General features: G+C 51.7%; 1 protein-coding gene across 2 annotated transcripts; it reads right to left on the bottom strand.

Moving 5' to 3' along the window:
- Window positions 1-3,078: 3,078 nt before the first annotated feature.
- On the bottom strand, window positions 3,079-18,515 carry Fhip2b (FHF complex subunit HOOK interacting protein 2B). 2 transcript variants are annotated; one of them, XM_075949112.1, is made up of 17 exons: window positions 18,379-18,515; window positions 13,346-13,424; window positions 10,951-11,123; window positions 9,881-9,985; window positions 9,666-9,788; window positions 8,457-8,699; window positions 8,183-8,379; window positions 7,749-7,857; window positions 7,448-7,524; window positions 7,014-7,203; window positions 6,265-6,410; window positions 6,026-6,154; window positions 5,814-5,904; window positions 5,527-5,670; window positions 5,059-5,199; window positions 4,772-4,872; window positions 3,079-4,621 (listed from the first exon to the last, which is right to left on the bottom strand). In XM_075949112.1, the coding sequence occupies exons 1-17, from the start codon at window positions 18,421-18,423 to the stop codon at window positions 4,483-4,485; spliced, it is 2,232 nt and encodes a 743-aa protein (XP_075805227.1). In that variant the 5' UTR covers window positions 18,424-18,515; the 3' UTR covers window positions 3,079-4,482. The 2 variants fall into 2 exon arrangements, with proteins under 2 accessions (XP_075805227.1, XP_075805228.1); XM_075949113.1 differs by having other exon boundaries at window positions 9,881-9,975; window positions 18,379-18,461.
- Between the last annotated feature and the right edge of the window lie 113 nt (window positions 18,516-18,628).

Raw genomic sequence — 18,628 nt, forward strand, 5'->3', positions numbered from 1 at the left:
TTGCATGTGGGGACAAGAAAGAACTGAGAATGACACCTTGGCCTCTCAGCCCAAGCTTCCTTCTCTTTGAGCTTCAGGACTCTGTTTTGGTTTGGTTTTGGTTTTTTTGAGACAGGGTTTCTCTGTGTATCTTTGACGGTCCTGGAACTCACTCTGTAGACCTTGAACTCAGAGAGATCTCCCTGACTCTGCTGGGATTAAAGGCGTGTGCCACCACCACCGCCCTGCGAGTTTTGTTCAAGCCCTTTCCTCAGTTCACGCAGCCCAGACTGACCGCGAACTCTTATAATGTAGCTGGGGATGCCACTGAATTTCTGACCATCCTATGTCTGCAGAACTCAAGTACTTTATCAACTGGCTGGCATTCCCAGGCCATAACAGGATTCTGTTTTCTTGAGATAGAATCCACTCATACAGACCAGGCTATCCTCAAGTTTGTTGTGATCTTCCCACCTCTGACTCTTGAGTCCTGGGAATACAGATGTGCTTCAGCATGCCAAGTGACATAGTATATTATTATTATTTTATTATATTTGATGAAAACTTGGAGGCTGGAGAGATGGCTCAGCAATTCAGAGCTTGTACTGTTCTTTCGGAGGACCTGAGTTCAGTTCCCAGCTTTCACACTAAGTGGTTCATAACCACCTATGACTCCAGCTCCAGGTGATCCAACCCCCTCTGGCCTTTGTGGACACTGTAACTCAATGTGCACATACCCCTCTATAGACACACAATTAAAAATAAAAATGTTAAATAGAAACCAAAAGAGTGGGGCAAAGGAAATGCATCATCTGTTGCTAATCATTAGAGACCCACTTGCCTCTGCGTCTGTTGGGTGCACCACCACCGCCCTGCTGGTAGGGCATGCCTTTAATCCTAATGTTCAGGAGGCAGAGGCAAGAGGATCTCTATGAGTTCCAGGACAGCCTGGTGTATATATATGGACAGCCAGGACTACAAAGAAAGACCCTGTTTCAAAAAAGTAGAACAAGAAAAATGATAAAGTTGTTTCTATTTTTTTTTTCATTTTTGTGGTGCTGCAAGTTGAGCCTAGGGTCTCACACGTGCTAGGTAAGCAGGCTACCTAATGGTCCCAACTAGCACCAAAACCCTTTTATTCAGCTCAGGGCCCCTCCTCCAGTTCCTACACAGAGAAGGGCTATTTAGCCTGGTAATTTTCAATCCTGGGTCCACATCACCATCCCCCGGAGAGTTCTCAGACAATGCTGTCCACCCACTGTACTGACTAAGCTGCTGAAGGCAGCTGGGCGCTGGCACTTTTATTTGTGTGTGTGCACACATGCGTGCTCATGTGCAGAAGCCAGAGGAGGATGCTGGGAGTCCTACTCTGTAGATTTCCACTTTATTCCCTTGAGACAGGTCTCTCATTGAAACTGGAGCTAGGCTGGCACCCAGCAAGCCCCAGTGATCCTCCTGTCTTCTTCACCCACAGTGCTAGGGCTCCAATGTGTGTGTAGCCAGACCCCCCCCCCTTTTTTTTTACTGGAGTGCTGGGAACTCAAACTCATGTCTTTGTAAATGGTTTCTCTCACCCACTGAACCATTTCCCCAGCTTGGCACCGATATCACAAAAAGAACCTAGGACAGTGGTTCCCAACCTTCCTAATGCTGCGACCCATTAGTACAGTTCCTCATGTTGTGCTGACCCCAACCATAAAATTACTTCATTGTTACTTCATAACTAATTTCATTACTGTTAGGAATTATAAGGTAAATACCTGCTTTCCTATGGACTTAGGTCCCCCTGTGGAAGGGTTGCTGGACCTCCAAAGGGATCTTGACCCACCAGTTGAAAACCGCTGGCCTAGATTTATTCTTGAAAGAATATTTTCTTCTTTTTTTTAAATTTTTTTTTTATGATTTATGTATTATGTATACAGGGTTCTGCCTGCATGTGTGTGCCTGCAGGCCAGAAGAGGACACCAGATCCCATTACAGGTGGTAGAGAGCCACCATGTGGTTGCTGGGTATTGAACTCAGGACCTCGGGAAGGGCAGTCAGTGCTCTTAACCACTGAGCCATCCCTCCAGCCCCTTGGAGGAATATTTTAAGATTTCGTTTTAATCCTGTGTGTATGTCTCTATGTGTATGCGCACGTCAGTACAGTGCCCTCCGAGGCCTGAGACATCAGATCCCCTGGAGCTGGAGTCTAATGTTGGTGCTAGGAACCAAACCCAGGTCCTCTGCAAGAGCAGTGTGTGTTCTTAGCTAGGTCCCACCTCTCCAGGTGATTCTCCCACATACCACTGGAGCCCTGCTGAAGCCTGCTTCTCTAGTCTGACTGCCTGACCTCTAGTACTCCTGATGACTCAGAACACCCATTTTTCCATACCATTTTTTCCCTTAAGACGAAACTGGGAGGTGGACATCATGGTACACACTTGTAACTCCAGCACTCAGGAGGATGAGGCAGAGGATTACCATCCAGTTCAAAGCCTGCCTGGGAGCATGGCCCTTTCTCAAAAACTCCAACCCACCAAATGAACATAAAAAGCAGTGTTAAGGATCGAACCCACGGGTTTTAGGCGTGCTAAATAAGCACTGTGTTGTTGAGACAGGGTTTCTCTGTGGAGTCCTGGCTGTCCTGGAACTCACTCTGTAGACCAGGTTGGCCTCAGAGATCCGCCTGCCTCTGCCTCCTGAGTGCTGGGATAAAGGCGGACCACACCACTTCCCAGCTGATTAAGCACTCTTGTCTCTGACCTATACCTTCAAATCCCCTCTCCAAACCAAGTTTTCATCAATCCCAATCGTGACTGACGTGGTCAAACAGCACACAGCAACACACAAGATGAGACTTGCGTCTATGCCCTCCCACCGCCTGACGACTCTTGCTGGAAGGCTCAGTTGGAGGTGAAGCAAATTGAAACAACGTTGCTCAGCCAAGAGTCAGTTCCGGGCTGGTGCTGAGGAGTATCAAATTTGCAACGTCAGAACTCATTACCTCCCACCTCCAGTGCTGGAAAAGGAATTGAGTTTGTCTTCCTTGGGGTGAAAGACGGGCTGAAAGGGGCAGAAAAGCTCTGGGAAGAAGACAAGCAGACTGAGGAACGGTCATCGTGTCCACACAATCACACTGTTTATTGCTGCGCTGTTGTGAAGACGCCATGCAAATGCCAAAGTGCATTACTGCCCAGACCCTTAAACGGTGAGAATCTCCGAGCACAGACCCACTCCACCAAGATCTGCTCCCACTCCAGCACCCGTGTACCCTGACATACACACACAGCTTGTACACACGGGAGTGCAGGACGTTGTTCCGAGCAGCAGACAAGTCCTCCCCCGCTGGGAGGAATTCGGGAGAGGTAGAGGTCATTGAGTTTCCTCCTCTTTCATGTCACCTCCTGGCAACCTGTGCCCGGCTTCGAGAGGCGGCATGGGCAGGAAAAGGAAGCAAAAGGGGCTCTGGCTTGCTCCTCCTTGCCCAGGAGCGAAGCCAACAACTGCAGGCCTGTTGTGAGGTAATGCCTGGCGCCGCCCGTGTGTTCTTGCAGGTTGAGACAGATTCAGGCTGGGCGGGGTGGCAGCTCCAGCCATGGAGGACACACGAAGAACAATAGCAGAGCTATCTGCTTTGTGTCTCGGTCCCTCCTCACTAGGCCTCAGGTCTGGAGTTGGGGTGCCCTATCCTATCCGTACCTTGAGTGCCTGTGCTCCCCCAGGAATGCATTTCACTGGGATCCCTGGGTCCTGGGCAGGGTTCGGAGGACAAGGCTCACCACCCCTGGTCAATAACCTCGCTGCCCAGGTGTTGCGGACTTGCTAAGACGGGTTCAGAAGGCGCCAGAGAGGAACCAGCTGGAGCTGGAGCCTGGCACCTAGCTCCCAGGCCCTCGCCTGCCCTGGCTGCAGCTGCGCCAAGGCTCTTGTTAGCAGCTGCCCCCGCCTGGGCGCGGAGCACGCTTTGGGCATCTGCCATGAGGCAGTTGGGATTTTGCAACAGTCTCCAGGAGGGCAGAGCTGGAAGAGGGGGCTTCCCCTCAGTCCCCTCCTCTGTCTCCTTCACTGTTGTTCACACCAAGGAAGCCATGAAGAAACCTACCGAGTCTTCAGCAGCTTCCATGATACCTAATGTGACAGACAGGGCTCTTGGTCCCTGTTTCTCCAGACTGGATGTCTAGCAAGCCTCAAAGGCAACAGTTCATTTCCCTTGCCCCTAGAGTTGTCTCATGTTGTGGCCCTGGTCACAGTATAGCAGGGATAGTCGCACAACACATGCAGGGCAGGGTCTCGATGCTCGCTGGCCATCCTCCAGATGCTCCAAGAATACCACTGCCTTAGAAGCCAGCTCTTTTGCCGTGCGACACCACCCTGAAACCTCAGCTCACGTGGTCAACAGGTGAGGTCTCCTGCAGCTGAAGTCTCCAGGCTGGAGGACTGAGCGGCAGCATGGCCAGGCAGGAAGCCGCCCATGGGCAGAAGTACAGACAGGAGTCTTCCCCCGCCCATCACGCTCCTGGCTCAGACTTGCCCTTCCGGGGGAGGAGAGAAGTTCAGGTAAGGACCATGTGGGGGAAACTTGACAAATGCAATGGCGGCCAGCTCCTTGCAGAATTCCTCAAGTACTACCACGCCTTGGAGTAGGGTCTGATGGTCCAGACTGAGAAGAGACAGTGGGGTGGGGGGTGGCATAGCGGGGAGTCAGCAGGTGTGCACATGGCATGACAGTCCAAGTCCACAAGGCTTGACCCAGGAGCCTCCTCAGTGCTACCATCCTAACCCTGGACACCCACTTCCCTTGTTCACTTACTGTTCTCCGGGAATCTGGCCCATCAGTTGCTTGCGCACCAGGAGCAGTTTGCCCGGAAACTGGGGTACCCTCTGAATTCTCTGCATCAAGTCCCCGATAACCTAGAGTCCAGAAAGGACAAAGATGAGAACTACCATGTCCCACAGCTGCCCCTGGCTCTACCATTGCACAGGAGCTGAGAGAGGGATTGGGAAGCCTGTGCTTTTCCTGGCACGGGTACAGGTGCCTACTTCTCCATTCCCACCCCTAGCCCTGCTCTGTCCCTCCCGTCGCACCCCAATCCTTACCCTAACAAGCACTGAGAACAGACTCCTGCAGCCAGGGGCCAGGCTGATGTAGGGATCCAGGAGATACTCATGGATATGGGGGTGGGGGAACAGGGCAAGCCGGGACAGGACTGAGGTCACTTGTAGGTTCAGGCTGTATGGCTGTAGGGAACAAAATGGACAACATCAGTGTTGGCAACGGGTGGCGAGCATTTTTGCACTCCCCAAGCAAGGCGCCTGGCTGGTGTGAATGCGTGCGGGGGTGGGAGGCTCACGTGATGTGTGTATGTCATGGATTCCCTGGGGCTGAGGGCCAGAGCATGTTAGGGCGTGTGGGGAACAGGCGAGACAGGGCTTCCCGCCTGGGGAAAGGTAAAGGCCTGTGGAGCTGAGGAACCAAACAGGGGTCCACCCTGGTCACCGACCCCACCTCTCCTGAAAGACTCAAGGCTCAGCTTGGAGCTCTCCTAGGCACAGTCTTTGGGCTACCTGATCCAAAATCCGGGTCATGCGATCAAAGAGCACTTGGAGGAAGTGGCCCTCAAAGAAAGGCCTTTCAGGTTCATGAGAGTCCAAGGGTGCTGGGCCCAGGGGCCAGCCCCAGGGAGCTACACGGGAGCTGCACTCCTGGAACTGAAGCAGAGGGGAGGAAGAGTTGAAGGAGTCGGCCCAGAAGGGCCTAGTTGAGGAACCCCATAAAAACCGTGTGGGACTGGGAACGTATCAGGGTATCAAAGGGCCCAGGAGAGGAGGGGGGCCACGGGCCCTTCACTTACCAGGCCGTAGGCATCGTGCACATACGTGTCGTATCCATTCTCCTCCAGGAAGGCTGATGTCTTGGCTTCCTCAGGGACCAGGCAAAGGAAGCTAAGAGACAGGGGCCTAGGTGTGGAGGCGCCTCCCCCAGCTCCCCCACTCTCTGCTGTTCACCGGACCCCAAGGACAAGATAAAATTCAGGTGATTCCAATGTCCTAACCTCCTCCCCACCTGTTGACGATTTCTGTCACTGCTGTTTTGCCATCTGAATTGGTGGCAGGAGCTGGGGGAGGCTTTGTGGAGGGCTGAAGGCCAGAGTCAAGGAAGCCATCGGTGAAGTAGGGGTCTTCCTCCAGATCTCTGCAGATAGGGAGACTGGCATGTACCAACGAACAGATGGATGAGGGGCGTGTATGGCTGTGTGTGTTGAGTCCTGGGTGGCGCCCTGCCTTCCTCTCTGTTCCACTTACAGGGTGTCCTCATAGCTCTCAGGCTCTGGAGAGCCCCGGGCCACATACAGGCGGCCCTCGAGGTTTTGCAGGACCAGACTTCGGATGACTCGCTCGTGAGGCTTCTGAAGCAGCTCTTCAAATAGCCGTAAAGTGGCGATGCTGATCTAGAGGGAGAGAGGGCAGCAGGGGACCCTCCTGTCACACCCTGCTGGCCTCTCTCTCTCTCTGCTGAGTTTCTCTGTATAGCCCTGGATATCCTGGAACTTGCTCTGTAGACCAGGCTGGCCTCAGAGATCCCCCTCCCTCTGCCTCCCAAGTGCTAGGATGCACCTTTAGGCATGTGCCACCACTGCCGGCTCCTCTGGCTTCTCAGTGCCTGAGAACCAATGCCAGATAGAACCCTCTAAGGTAGGGGGTCACCTCCCTTGTTGGTCAGGGGCTGGAGGAAGTGTTCCATTCCTCATTTGAAGTGCCCTCTCAGGCAGACCCATGGGCTTCTCTGTGGCTCCACTTCCGTATTAGAAAAAAAAAAGGGACTACTTCAGAATGCTCAAGTTTCCAAAAAGCTGAATGAATAGAAAAGCAGTTTGGAAAATATATAGAAAACCATGACAGAGACAGCACAGCTGTCAATCACATGTTGCCACTGGTTTGACTTGAGGCCTGAGGCTGAGCTACCTGGGCCAGCTGAGAAAAGCAGGAGGAACCCCCCTGGAAGCCCAGTGATGGTTGTGGAGCAAGTTGAGAGGAAGGCCCTTCCGCCTTACCTCGTCAGACAGATGGTCACAGTGCATGATGAGGTGTGTGCCCAGAGAATGGGGACTGTCCTCCGTGGCTGTGGGCTGCTGCTCAGTGCCCAAGAGGAAGGTCATTGCCTCCTGCAGCAGCGTTGGGGAGCGCAGCTGTCGCAGCAAGGCTGTCAACAGGGCCGTGGAGGTCAGGATGGTCTGCTCGGACCTGTGGGGAGAGGGGGAGAGCAGAGGGTCAGTGGGTGAATGGTCCTGTTCTCCTTCCATTGTTGCCTGACATATCTCTAGCTACCTCCCCATCTCTCATGAGGTCCTAGAGTTAGGGGCGGGAGGCTGTGCTCCACCCCATGGGGCTTAGAGCCCAGTGCATGTACTAACAGGTAGTCCCTGGCCTTTGTTATGGGAAGAGACACAGACCAGAGCCACGGACAAGGGACTGGACAGACACTTACACGTGCAGGAGCTGGGGCTGCAGGGTCTCTACAAACAGCTTCTCGGCCACAGCCTTCGCCAAGGCATCCGCAACCACCTAGGATCCAAAAAAACACATCTTCTACATTCACACTCCCTCATATTCATTCCTAAAAAATCATGGTGTCCTTTTACAGCCCCAGATATATCAGAGGGGCCTTGCTAACCAGGGCCAAGCTGGCATCTGGCCCCAAGCCACCACGTATCAGCTCCATTCCATCCCTGAGACGAGATACCCAGGGGAGCTAGGACAGAGCCCTGGTCACACCTGCCCCTGCTCACCGTGTGTGCCTCTGTGATAAGGTGGTCACAGTAATCAAACCAGCCCAGGAAGGCAGCCAGAGCCTCCTTGCCGGGGAAAGAGGCCTCATCAGATGGGGCACTGGGTAACCTAGGAGAAAGGGAAGCAGGAGCTTGGAGGAGGAGCACTAAGTTTCCAGGCCTTCCTGAAAGACGTCTGGGAGCTGGTATCCCCTCTATCTAGAACCTCTGTGATGCTTAGATTGCAGAAGTGAGGCTTCTGGGAGGCTGGGAAGGGCCCTGGGGACTAGCTCTCCCGCCCAGGAGAAGATGGCAAGCAAGGTTGCCTATTGTTATATTTTTGGTTGTGAGCCTAGCCTTTAACGGCTGAGCTATCTCTCCAGCCCAAGGCTGCCTATCCTATGTACTACCAGGTCCTGAAGGTATTTCCCCGGCTCCCCAGGTCAGGGACCCACCTCCAGCTGATGCCCTCTAACGCGGCAATGTCTGCTGGGTCAAGGAAGGCAGGCATGGACCGGTACAGTTGGCAGAGGTGCTCAGCTATCACCACACAACAGGAGGTGCTTTGTGTCAGGTAGGTAGCAGCTGCTGGCGAGGCCACGCTTACCAGCAGCAATACATTCTCCCGGGCCTTCAGGGCCACCCGACTCTTCTAGGGAATGGGGAGATGATGTCTGAGACAAGCGTTCTCTTCACCCCTCCCTACCCCTGCCATCTCTGTGGCCAGACCTTGCTCTTGCACAGCCCGAGCAGGGAGGTGATGAGATTGCTCTCCCCAGGCCCATTTTCTGGCCCCTCGGTCTCTGCAGGCAGGTGGCTGCTCAAGGCCGGGACACCACAGTGCTCGCTATCTGGTCCAGGATCCTTGCCGGGAGCAGCACTGTGGGGACAGTCCTTGTCCCTGTAGCCAGCTATGTCTTTAGATGGAGCTGTAGGTTCTCTGGAAGTCTTCTTGCTTAGCATCTTTTTACCCTGCAAAGAAGGGCCGGGTGAGGTCAAGGCCAGAGTGCTTCCCTGGGAGTGCAGGGTAAGAGAGCAGGGCGGAGCACGGAGCACACCAGTATTCTTGAAAGGCAGAAGGAGGAAGATCCCAGGGTCAAGGCCGGCCTGCCTCTTGCCAGGCACTGTAGTACATTCTGTAATTCCAGAACTTGGGAGGCTGAGGCGGGAGAATTGTAAAATTGGGCCAAACCTGGGATATATAGAGAAAGAGCCTGTCTCAAAAAAAAAAAAAGCCGATTCATTGAGTAAAGGCATTTGCTACGAGAGGCTTAGAGACCTGAGTACAATCCCCAGAGCCCCTGTAAAAGTAGAACTGACTCCACAGAGTTTCACATGCACACGTAAAAAAACGTTAAGAGTGGGGCCGGAGAGATGGCTCAGAGGTTAAGAGCATTGCCTGCTCTTCCAAAGGTCCTGAGTTCAATTCCCAGCAACCACATGGTGGCTCACAACCATCTGTAATGGGGTCTGGTGCCCTCTTCTGGCCTGCAGGCATAGACACAGACAGAATATTGCATACATAATAAATAAATAAATATTTTTTACAAAAAAAGAAAGTTAAGAGCTGGAGATACGGCTCAGTTGGCATGGTACTTGCTTAGAACATGTGGAGGCCTAGGTTCTATCCTCACCACCCTATAAACTGGTACATGCCTATAACAATATAGTGAGATGGCGGGGGGGGGGGGGGGTCAGAAGTTCAAGGTCATCCTTGATTACATTGTGAATCTGAAGCCAGCCTGGGCTATATGAAACTCCCTCCCCCCACAAAAAGTTCAAAATCCAACAACAACAACAAAAAAAATGCAGAGTGGGTTAAAAAAAAAAAAGAGCCTCATCCTTGAATGCTTATGGGCTCCGCCCTCTTCTGCCTCCTCAGCAGGGTCAAGAGGGCTCACCTATACACCATACCCTGGTCCCCGCACAAACACTTACTTCCAGAATATACGCCAGCAGCTCTGGATCTTGCTGGATCTTAGAGCAGAGGACAGTGGTGAACTGAACTTCTTCCTTTTCCGTGAGGGACCCAGGGACTGCCCCACCAAGTCGGAGAAGTTTCTGAAAGAGGAACAGTGCAGAAACCCGGAAGAGTGGGGTGCTGGGAAACGGAGGCCCTAGGCCCAGACACCCCATGTCTTCTTGGTCCTCACCTGCACAGGCCTGTGCACGCTCAGATAGTGCAGCAGCGGGTGCTGCACCTGGGTCAGGACCTTGCTGAAGAACTGGAACACTTGCTGTCGCATGCCTGGGGGGTACTGAGACAGAGCGTCCTGTCAGAGGTCAGGCCACGGCTCAGAGGCCTTCTTCTCGGGGAGGCCTCTTCTGCACAGTGCATAAAGCAGCTCTTCCCTTGCCCCACTAACCCCCTTTCCAGAATTCGTGCTTTTCATGACGGGGCCGTTCCTGAACACAGTACAGTTGGTCCTGCATCCCATAGCTACTGGTTTTGTATGTATGGGTTCAATCAACCTCACATTAAAAATATTCAAAACATGTACAGACCTTTTTCTTATTACCTAATTAATGTAGCATCAGGCGTAGTACTTAGATTTAATAATTATGAGCAATCTAGCAATGATTTAAAGGCACAGAGCTTATATAAGTTATCTACACCCACCCCTAGGTATCCATATGAGATTGGTTCTGGGACTCTACCTATTTTCTACCAACCTATCCATCATCTCTGTCCCTCTCTCTTTCTTTCTGAACCCTATTTAAAATTTTATTTTATTTATTCACTTATGTATGTGTGTGCACTCACACACGTGTGCCACACTGCACACGTGGAGGTCAAAGGACAATTGGCAGCTCTCTCCTACCATGTGGATCCCAACAACTGAATTCAAGTCGTTAGGCTTGGCAGCAACTGCCTTTACCCACTGGGCCATCTTGCTGGTCCTCAGATCCCATTTTATATAAAGGACTTGAACAGTCACAGATTTGGGATCTGAGAGGAGGGGTAGCAGGATCCAGGGACCAACCTCTGGAATAACAAGGGCTCACTGTATGTGACTATCCCGTCCCTCAATTCCCAGCACCCAGCACCTAGAATAGAGTCCAGAAAGCAGCAGGTTCCTCTCTGCTGAGTGACAGGGTGGGCTACTCCAAGTAACACAGTCACAGTAATTGTCCCATCAAGGTAGAGAAGCACAGATAGAAAATCAGGGAATGAGGGTTTGCCTGGGGTAGAAATTTCCAGATGCCCCAGGAGCATGCCCACCTCTGCTTTGCCCAGAGTGCACAGGGTCTCCAGGATCTTGTGCTGTAGCAAGTATTCCAGACAGGGTCCGGCCTCACCAGAGGATACCTGCTGCCTCTCTTCATACACCAGGATGTCCAGCATCTGCTTCAGTCGCCAGGGAATATCTGTTTTCTTGGCTGGGGTGTTTTCATCTAATCGAGATTCAGGACACAAGGGTAGGTAACATGAAGAGCACTAGACTCTCTCATGTCAAGCCCAGAGGAAGTCACAACTGAGGTGGGCTGAAGGCCACCAGAAAAATGGAAGTTTACAGCTGATACTTGTACATTTAAAAAAGACAAAAGTGGTAGGCGACAAAGCCCAGGATACAGCCTGCTGGCTGAGTGTGTGCTTGCCCCAGTGTGTAGCAACACTCCCTACCAAAGTGAGAACAGGGACCCCTCATGGGCCCAGAGGAGGACATGGGCCACCAGGAGATGTTTTGAGAGCTGTCTATCCATTCCAGGCTTAAGTGAGCCGCTATGGAGTCTGTTCTGAGACTGTCCAGGCTGTATTTTAGTGGCTTCCTTGCTAGCATCTCCTAAGGCCTGCTCTTGTTCTGTTTCCATGCAGGGCAGTCAAAGGCAAGCACAGACAACCTGTCAGGAATTTGTAGTACTTCCATAGAGAGAGATTCCCAACTGGCCCTGGAGCACCCCCTAGCTTTCCTTTAAGGCATAAGCAAGGAGCTTGCCTCACCCCCTCCCTGTAACTCTGGACAGGGAGTTACACTGTCCAGACAGCACTGGAAATTAAAGGCCAAATGCACAGAAAGACCCAGGGAACTTGGAAGATTCTTAGACAGTTTGAGGCTGGGTTTGGTGACATGGGTTAGTAATCCCAGCTTCTCATGAGGCTGGTGAGGCATGAGTAGTGAAAATTCAAGCTTGTCTGGGCTACAGAGTAGTTCAAGGCCAGCCTAGACAACTTAGGGAGCTCTCGTTTCAAACTAAAAAGGCTGAGGGATGTAGCTTAGTGGGGTCCGGGGGTGGGGAGGACTGTCCTGGGTTCAACTAATCTCCAATATAGAGAGAGACATATGTCTAAAAGAGTGGCTCCCAACTGGGAAGAGATTCTTTCCCGACCCCGAAACATCTGTCAGTGTCTAGAGACATTCACGGCTGTCACAGTTGAGAGAGAGGTAGTAGCAGGACCTTGTGGGGACGGGCTCAACAGACAGCAGTCATTCCCCTTCAACACAGTCCAGTCTCAGGAGCCACTGTGCCAAGGCTGAAGGACCCTGCTCTAACAATATCCTCCAAGTCTCCCCCAAAGTGCTCAAAGGCCATTTTAATTCCTATGCTAGCTCAAGCTGGAAAGAAAGCCTCTAGGAAAGTCTTAGGCCCAGACATAGTCTGAACTCAGGAAGATGGAAAGCTTCGGATACAGGACTTTGTTACCTGGCAACCAGGCTTATTGACTACAAAGCAGCCAATCAGATTCTGAGCCTCACCAAATCATTACAGTGGGTTAATGCATGAAAGCTTTGGCCCTTTGAGATGTCAGCTAGGAGGGCTGGAGAGATGGCTCAGAGGTTAAGAGCACTGACTGCTCTTCCAGAGGTCCTGAGTTCAATTCCCAGCAACCACATGGTGGCTCACAGCCATCTATAATGAGATCCGGTGCCCTCTTCTGGCATGCAAGCATACATGGAAGGAATGTTGTATACATAATAATAAATAAATCTTAAAAAGAGAGAGAGAGATGTCAGCTAGGAGAAAAGGGACCCAGGCATGTTCCACACCTTAACTGTCCTACTGTACTTCTGAGGGTGGCCAAGGCAAAAAATAACTTATTGGACATCTTTCTCCTCTCCCCGACTGAACCTCTCTCTAGGACAAAGTCTCAAGTATCCCAGGGTGACCTTGAACTTCTGATCCTCTTGCTCTCCATCTCCTAAGCACTTGACTACAGGCATGTACCACCACCTGGTTTATGCACTGAGGACTGAACACGGTCTCTGCAAATGCCAGGCAACCATTTTATCAACTAAACTACATGCAGGTCCTTTAGTCAACAGTCCTAGTGACAAACACTTGGGACTGAAAGCCTGGGGACTGTGCCCAGCGAAATTACAGCAAGTGGAGCCACCTTTATTCAAGCCGTTGGATCAGTTAGGTTCCCAACCTTCTTGTCCCTACTCATTACTCAGGCAACTCCACTCCCAAAAGTCAGAGTGAGACCAACAATTTAACCATGAAGACGGGTGATGGCTGGGGCTCTTGGTCTTGCCCCCATCTGTCTCCTTGGCTCAGCCCAGAGATGTCCTGTGGTCCAGCACCTGACATCACCTTCCCAAGACACCTGTGGTCACTCTCTGCCCCCTCTCCCCAGCTCCCTCCTTGGGTCCCAGTCTGGGGAGCAGCAGGCTTACCTGTGCTCTCGATATAGTAGTGTGTGATGCCCTTCCAGTGCTCCACGAAGGCCTGCAGCAGGTCAATGCTGGGTTCCCGCTGCAGAGAGAGGAGACAAGGTCTCCGTGGGAGTGCCAACCATGAACCCGCTGGCACCAGCACTCAAGGGAACAGAGGCCCATGTGACTGTTCAGAGCCCAGTGAGGTGACTTCTAGGTTCCCAGTTTTCCAAAAGGAAGAGCGACTCATCTCTCCAGGACACAACATCGTAGTCTCCCCAGAGGACTCTCTCTTCCACATGTCCCATCCCACAGGCTCTGTCCCCAAGAAGGAAGCATGCTGAAGGAGAAATAGATACAGGATTTCTGCACAATCCAAAAGCCACAGAAGCTACAACAGAGAGACTGCCAACAATACAGTGGCACCCGAGAAGACGATAAGAATGATACACAGGGGAAATGCTTCCGGGCTCTGCCGGAGTCTAGGAAAGCTGTGTTCAAGGCCATGGCAGGCTCTATTTAGTAACAGGGTTAACACTTCGATAAAGGAAATGCTTACTCAGAGAGTGCTTCCATCTTTTATCCCAGGCCACAGTCTGCACCCCCAACTCCTGCCTACCTCCTCCCATCAACCTGGAGGCTTGGACCCTGCTCTCTGCAAGTCCTTGACTCCCCCTTCCCAAAAGCATCCTCTCCCTCCAGGCACTCTAGCTGAAACTGGCCTTGAACTGAGAGTGACCAACGGCCCTGAAAACACATCCTCTTTCCTTGTACAGAGAATGTTTATACGGGCAGAGAACAGGCGATAGTGGGTTTCCCAGTCCTGATGGACACATCCACAACATGACCCTACACCTAAGGCTCAGGGAACACTGAAGACGAGGGAGTGGAAAGATTGTAAGAACCAGAGGACCAGACATCCTGTCTGATGCAAGATAGTGTCTTTTACACGACAGAGAAGTTGCACCCATGAAATCTCAACAGTATGGTCACCTAATCAAGACTTGAACAATGGCATCAGTTAGCATGCCAACAGGGATGGGGAAAGTTCAAAAGGCCCCACCCCTACATGAAGAGCAACAGCTAATGGCTGCTGTGTGTGTGTGTGTTTAACAATAATAACTAAAGAAGAAGTCATGATTGTGAGAGGAAGTGGGGACATAGGAAAAGTTGATGGGGGAGAGTAAGGGGTAGAAATGATCTAAATACAGTATTTATACAAAATTGGGGAAAAAAAGCCAGGTGGTGGTGCATGCCTTTAATTCAAGCACTCAGGAGACAGAAACTGGTGGATCTCTGTGAGTTCAAGGCCAGCCTGGTATACAAAGTGAGTTCTAGGACTGGCTCCATAGCTACTGGAAAACCCTATCTTGACCAAAAATAAATAAATAAATATAAAATAAAAAATATATATTAAAGAAAAAGAAAAGAAATTCAGAAAAAATTATTTTTTCAAAAAAAGGAAAAAATTGTTAACAAGATAGAATGTATCTCCAGTCCCTACCATGGGTGTTTATTTCCTCTAGGTCATTCTGCTCAGGTCACAATGTCCTGGGTCCATCATTCCTTTACATTTGTCTAGGTCCTGCGACTCCACAGTGAGGTCAGCGAAGGACTAGGCATCTCCAGAGCAGGGCATCCTCTAGAACCACGCATCTGGTACACAACTTGTGAGAGCCTGCCTGGTGTGAGATGCCACGCTAGGCCACAAGCCATCTAATGATAACTGAGCCCCCAGCCAACGTGCCGCCACCGAGAAAAGAATATGAAGTCGCCAAACACTCATCTGTAAAGAAGCAGCTGGAGTGGAAAGGGACTTCTGAAAAGGTGTCACCTCTAAGGGCTAGAGGTGGCTCAGCGAAGAGCATTTGCGGCTCTTCAAGAGAACATGAGTTTGGTTCCCAGCACCCATGTTAGATGCTTCACAACTCCAACCCCAGCACCAGGGGATCCAACACCCTCTTCTGGCTTCCATAGGAACCCACACACATGTGATATAGACACACACATATACAAAGTAAAAATAATAGACCTGTTTCTGGGGACAGTTTCAGGACAGGGTTTCTCTGTGTAGCGTTGGCTGTATGGACACGTGCTCTGTAGACCAGGCTGACCGCAGACTCACAGAGGCCTGCCTCTGCCTCCTGAGTGCTGGAATTAAAGGTGTGCGCCGCTGCTGCCACCACCAGGGGAAAAAAATCATAAATTTTAACAGGTTCCTTTCAAGATCCGGTCAAAGAATAAAAACTCCAACTGGATCAAATTTTAGCAGGGCAAGGAAGATGGTCCCAGCAGGAAAAAAAAAAAAAAGGCAGAGTGTATCAGGGCAAAGGGCATACGGAAGCATGTGGGTCTAAGGCCAAGTCAAGAAGCCTGTCCAAGTCAGCAAGGTCAGTACCACTTTGAGAGGAATGTGGTGGGAAGACCTATCTGGCAGTGTCAGGCAAAAGAGGAGACAAAGGCAGGAAGATGGAAGATGTTGGCTGGCCAGGGCAAATGGGAGGTGGGGGCAAGATAACACACATGACAAAATCAGACGGAGTCTTCAAAGCCAGCCCCACCTGCCATGCAGGCAGCAGACTCTTTTTTCAAAGTAGTTGCCGGGTATGATGGCACTCACTCAGGGGGCAGGCAGGATCTCAGTGAGTTCAAGGCCAGCCTGGTCTACAAAGCGAGTTCCAGGAAAAAATACTAGAATAAAGATCACGCAGGGTCAGTGACTCTTCCAGTAAGGCACGACTCAGTCCTTCAAGATGTCCTACCCCAGACACTAAGATGGCTCATGCTAAAGACCTTGATGCTGAGTCTGAATCCCAAGACCTTTGACCTCCACATGCATGCTTGTGACATAACCCCCAAATACACACATACTAAAGAAACGTAATAACAAAATACCACGTCCACAAGGAGTGACCTGGCTCACAGCCATAGAACACTGTGATTCAGGATCCGATAGACTATGTACTTTCCAAGGGCCAGGGCTGTGGTTTTCACCCAGCAATCCCAGAAGGGCTTTTTACCAACTCTTAGGAAGCTCCTGAAGACCCTCCTGCCCATACTTTCTTGTACTGAATAGTCCTTGGAGCCTTGGCTAGCACCATAATAACCTCACAGTTCCTGTGATAGGGAACTCATCTACCCTCAGATTTCATCTATGAGTTCCACAATCCTTGTGGCAAATTTCATGAAAAAAGGGCTATTCACATAGCAAGGCAGGACAGCCATCAAAACCTGGTGGACAGAATGGGGCTGAAATTGCTACCTGAGTCTACTATCAGATACCAGACCAAAGAAACTGCAGGGCAATTTCCTCTAAAAGATAGCAGTATTTTTAGAGAGAGCCACGGGGATTTCTATTCTCTTTTGTCAAGAGGGAGCAGAAATTAGTACTTTGAATGGGTCATAATGACCTGGTCCTATCTGAAGGAAGACAAACAGTGGGTGGAGCTAAAAAGAGGGACTCTTGGGTGTCATAAACCACACTTCCAGGACATGGTCTGTGTGTTCCACAGTGCAGGTCACCTGCCTAAAAGTATGTCCCTCCACTCTGCATCTTCAGATCCTGGTGCCTGAGCCTTCTGCCCTCACAGTGTGAGGACCAAGGAAGCTTAGGCCTGCCCACCCTTCAAACCCTCTTTGTAATGGACCCGAGTCCAGTAGCATGAATTAGTTTATTAGATCCCTTTCTAACATGACAGTTGTTTTTATTTGGAACATGAAGGAGAAGAAAGGTTCATTTTTGGAAACTCTCCCTCTTAGGGTACCTTAGTCCCTGGTCTCAGGGCAGAGCAGGACAGGGGTGCTGGGAATAGGCAGATTACAGAAGTGTCTCTGTCTCCTCTACCAGTTTTTCTAAGGCTGAGGCAGTTTTTAACAGTAATAGTAATAGCTGGGCGGTGGTGGCACACTCCTTTAATCCGAGCACTTGGGAAGCAGAGGCAGGCGGATCTCTGTGAGTTCGAGGCCAGTCCAGTCTACAGAGCAGTACCAGGGCTATACAGAGAAACCCTGTCTCAAACAAATAAAGTAATTACAAAAATAGTAATAAATGTTCCGACTATGAAGAGGGTGAGAGGAAAGAAGGGGGGTCAAACTCAAAATTGTTTCTCCAGAGACAATTTGATAGACTAAACATATCAATTAGTAGGTGTTCTTGTACAAAGAGAAATAATAATAACTTCCCAAATAGCTTCTTGCAAAGCAGCCGACTGAAGTGATCCGCACACAGCAGGTAGCGCTCCACGAAAAAGATCCAAACCCAAGCTGAGGGTCGTAAAACAAAAACAAAAGCAAAACACTCTTCCCTGCAAGCCCCTCTGGCAGGCTGGCCCTCCCTAACTCAAGGTCAGTTCCCGTTCAGACCGGTGACCCGCAGAGGACTGTTTCCGGGATCCCGAGACCACCCACCCCTGCAAGGCTCTCTATCACCTTCCTGGGGACTTAGTCACTCCTGTGCCCTGGCTGAGAAAGGGAACTCGGTGCAAGAACTCCTGGTCTCCGGAGTTCTCCAGCACCTTAGAGGGGAAGGGAAAGGCTGTTTTAGTCCCAGGTGAAGAGGAATGGAAGAGAGACAGGAATGAGGAAGGAAGGAAGGCTGCCAGGGGCTGAGGAGGAGGTGAGGGGCAGATCCAGGAGGAATGCGCTGGTGACAAGGGAGCATTTGGGGAGAGAAGAGTTAGAAAGCTAGCAGAAGCTCTCAGGCGCAGGAAACGTAACCAGAAGCACTGCGGCGCGCAGGATCAGGGGAGTGGGGCGCAGGGAGCATAACAGGAAGCAGTGCGGAGGCAGGATCAAGGGATCCGGACTCAGAACCAGGGGAGCGTGCGTGGCTCAGGATCAGGAGTGGGGGCGCAAGATCGAGGGAGCTAGGCGGTCAGCCTGGAGAGAATCCCGGAGCTAGGCGCTCCTGGGCGGCGGGGACTAGGGACACGACCCGGAGACAGAGGCCCCGGAAGCAGCGTCGGGCCCGGGGAGGGGCCCTGCCCAAGGGGCCCGCACCCACCCGGCCCCCGGCCCGCGCCCTCCCCTCCGGCCCGCCCCGGGTCCGGGCTCACCGCCCCCACGGCCTCCTGTAGCAGTGCCCCGAGCCGGCTCAGCATGATGGCGGCCCGGCCCGGCTCGCGGCCCGGCTCCGGGTGGCGGTGCGGTGGTGGCGGAGGAGGTGGCCCAGCGGGCGGGAGGCGGGACCCGGCCCTGGAACCCCGCCCCTGCCGGAGGCCTGGGGGCGCTCCAAGCACAGGGCTGGCTGGGTCGTAAAGGAGCCCTGGGGGGCGCCCTGGGGAGCTGATGACTACCAGTGTCTTG

This window comes from Microtus pennsylvanicus, chromosome 15, assembly GCF_037038515.1.
Source record: "Microtus pennsylvanicus isolate mMicPen1 chromosome 15, mMicPen1.hap1, whole genome shotgun sequence".
Taxonomy (NCBI): Eukaryota; Metazoa; Chordata; class Mammalia; order Rodentia; family Cricetidae; genus Microtus; species Microtus pennsylvanicus.